Raw genomic sequence first — 1129 nt, 5'->3', positions numbered from 1 at the left:
TCACCACGCAGCGAGGCGCCATACTGCAGCATCGCCCATTCATCGAGTCCCGATCTTTGTTATAGGCCATTTTGGATTACACGCTTTGATTAAGCATCATTACCCATCCCTTTTGCTATCTTTATTAACATTTCTTTTGATTTTAGCTCATGATTTCACTTTCACTTTCCCAGGCAGAAAATCCCCTTCCCCATCTTTAGTATTCTATGGCATTCCTATATACGACCCTAACAACAGCAACACCAATAAACAAGGAAAACCAAGATCCTTGAAATCTGCACAGTGTAGAGCCTCAATACCAAGTGTAATACCACCCAACAACCTCGAATGAATATTACAAAGACGACCTAAGAGTTAAAAATCATATAATGGGGATTATTGAGAACTGGCAAATTAGATTTAAAAGGTAAAGAATTTAAAGTTTACATAAGAAAGGTAGGATGAAAGATACGACGCATAGATTTAAAGAGAAGGTGACTCATGGAGGTCGTGACTCCCACCCCTCCTCTCCCTAGTCTTACTCCCCCCCCCCCATCTCCACAGCGCTAGGCGAATTAGCAATACCTGTCTCACAACTAGATTCCTTTTCTGTTTAAATTGTTCACAGTAACTCCATTATCTATCGGGTTTCCCTTGAGAATGACGGGGAAGCTGCATGACACAGGACATGATTTTTTGAACCCACAAGTGACATCATTACATCACTGCGCAACCTCACGTACCTCGGACAGTCCTTCACATTTCATGAAGTATAGAGAATAAAAAAAAGTGAAACAGATTTTCGTTTATGAAATGTCTATTCGCAGACCTAAAAATAAATAATTGGAACTAATTATTGAAGACACTAAAAAGCTCTTCGAAAATGAAATCATGGCTGCATGGTTACATAGCGCAGAGCTTTCTTGCTCAAGGACAGTGAAGGTGTTCCAAAAATAGTGTTTATCTGGAAAGATACAAATACATACGTATATATGTCTATGTGTAAAGGAGGGCTTATGTGCTCTTCACTCCCCTAATTTTGCCCCTTCCGCACACACACACACACGCGCGCGCGCTTCCCTCTCCTACCCAGCGCCCACGCGACAGCTTCAAGATCAAAGGAATAACATTCTTTACGCATTCATGTACC

General features: G+C 41.3%; 1 protein-coding gene across 1 annotated transcript in view; it reads right to left on the bottom strand.

Annotated features, from left to right (window-relative positions):
- Positions 1 to 204: 204 nt before the first annotated feature.
- The window catches only part of LOC119590529 (innexin inx3-like), a gene marked incomplete at its 5' end in the record, with an annotated part of 2812 nt that continues 1887 nt past the window's right edge, over positions 205 to 1129 (bottom strand). The window contains 2 exon segments of the mRNA XM_037939178.1: positions 205 to 347; positions 887 to 943. Coding sequence (XP_037795106.1) covers positions 205 to 347; positions 887 to 943 — 200 coding nt within the window.

This window comes from Penaeus monodon, chromosome 27 (assembly GCF_015228065.2).
Source record: "Penaeus monodon isolate SGIC_2016 chromosome 27, NSTDA_Pmon_1, whole genome shotgun sequence".
NCBI lineage: Eukaryota > Metazoa > Arthropoda > Malacostraca > Decapoda > Penaeidae > Penaeus > Penaeus monodon.
Note: the sequence above shows the minus strand (reverse complement) of the source record. Positions and strands in the feature narration are given on the sequence as shown.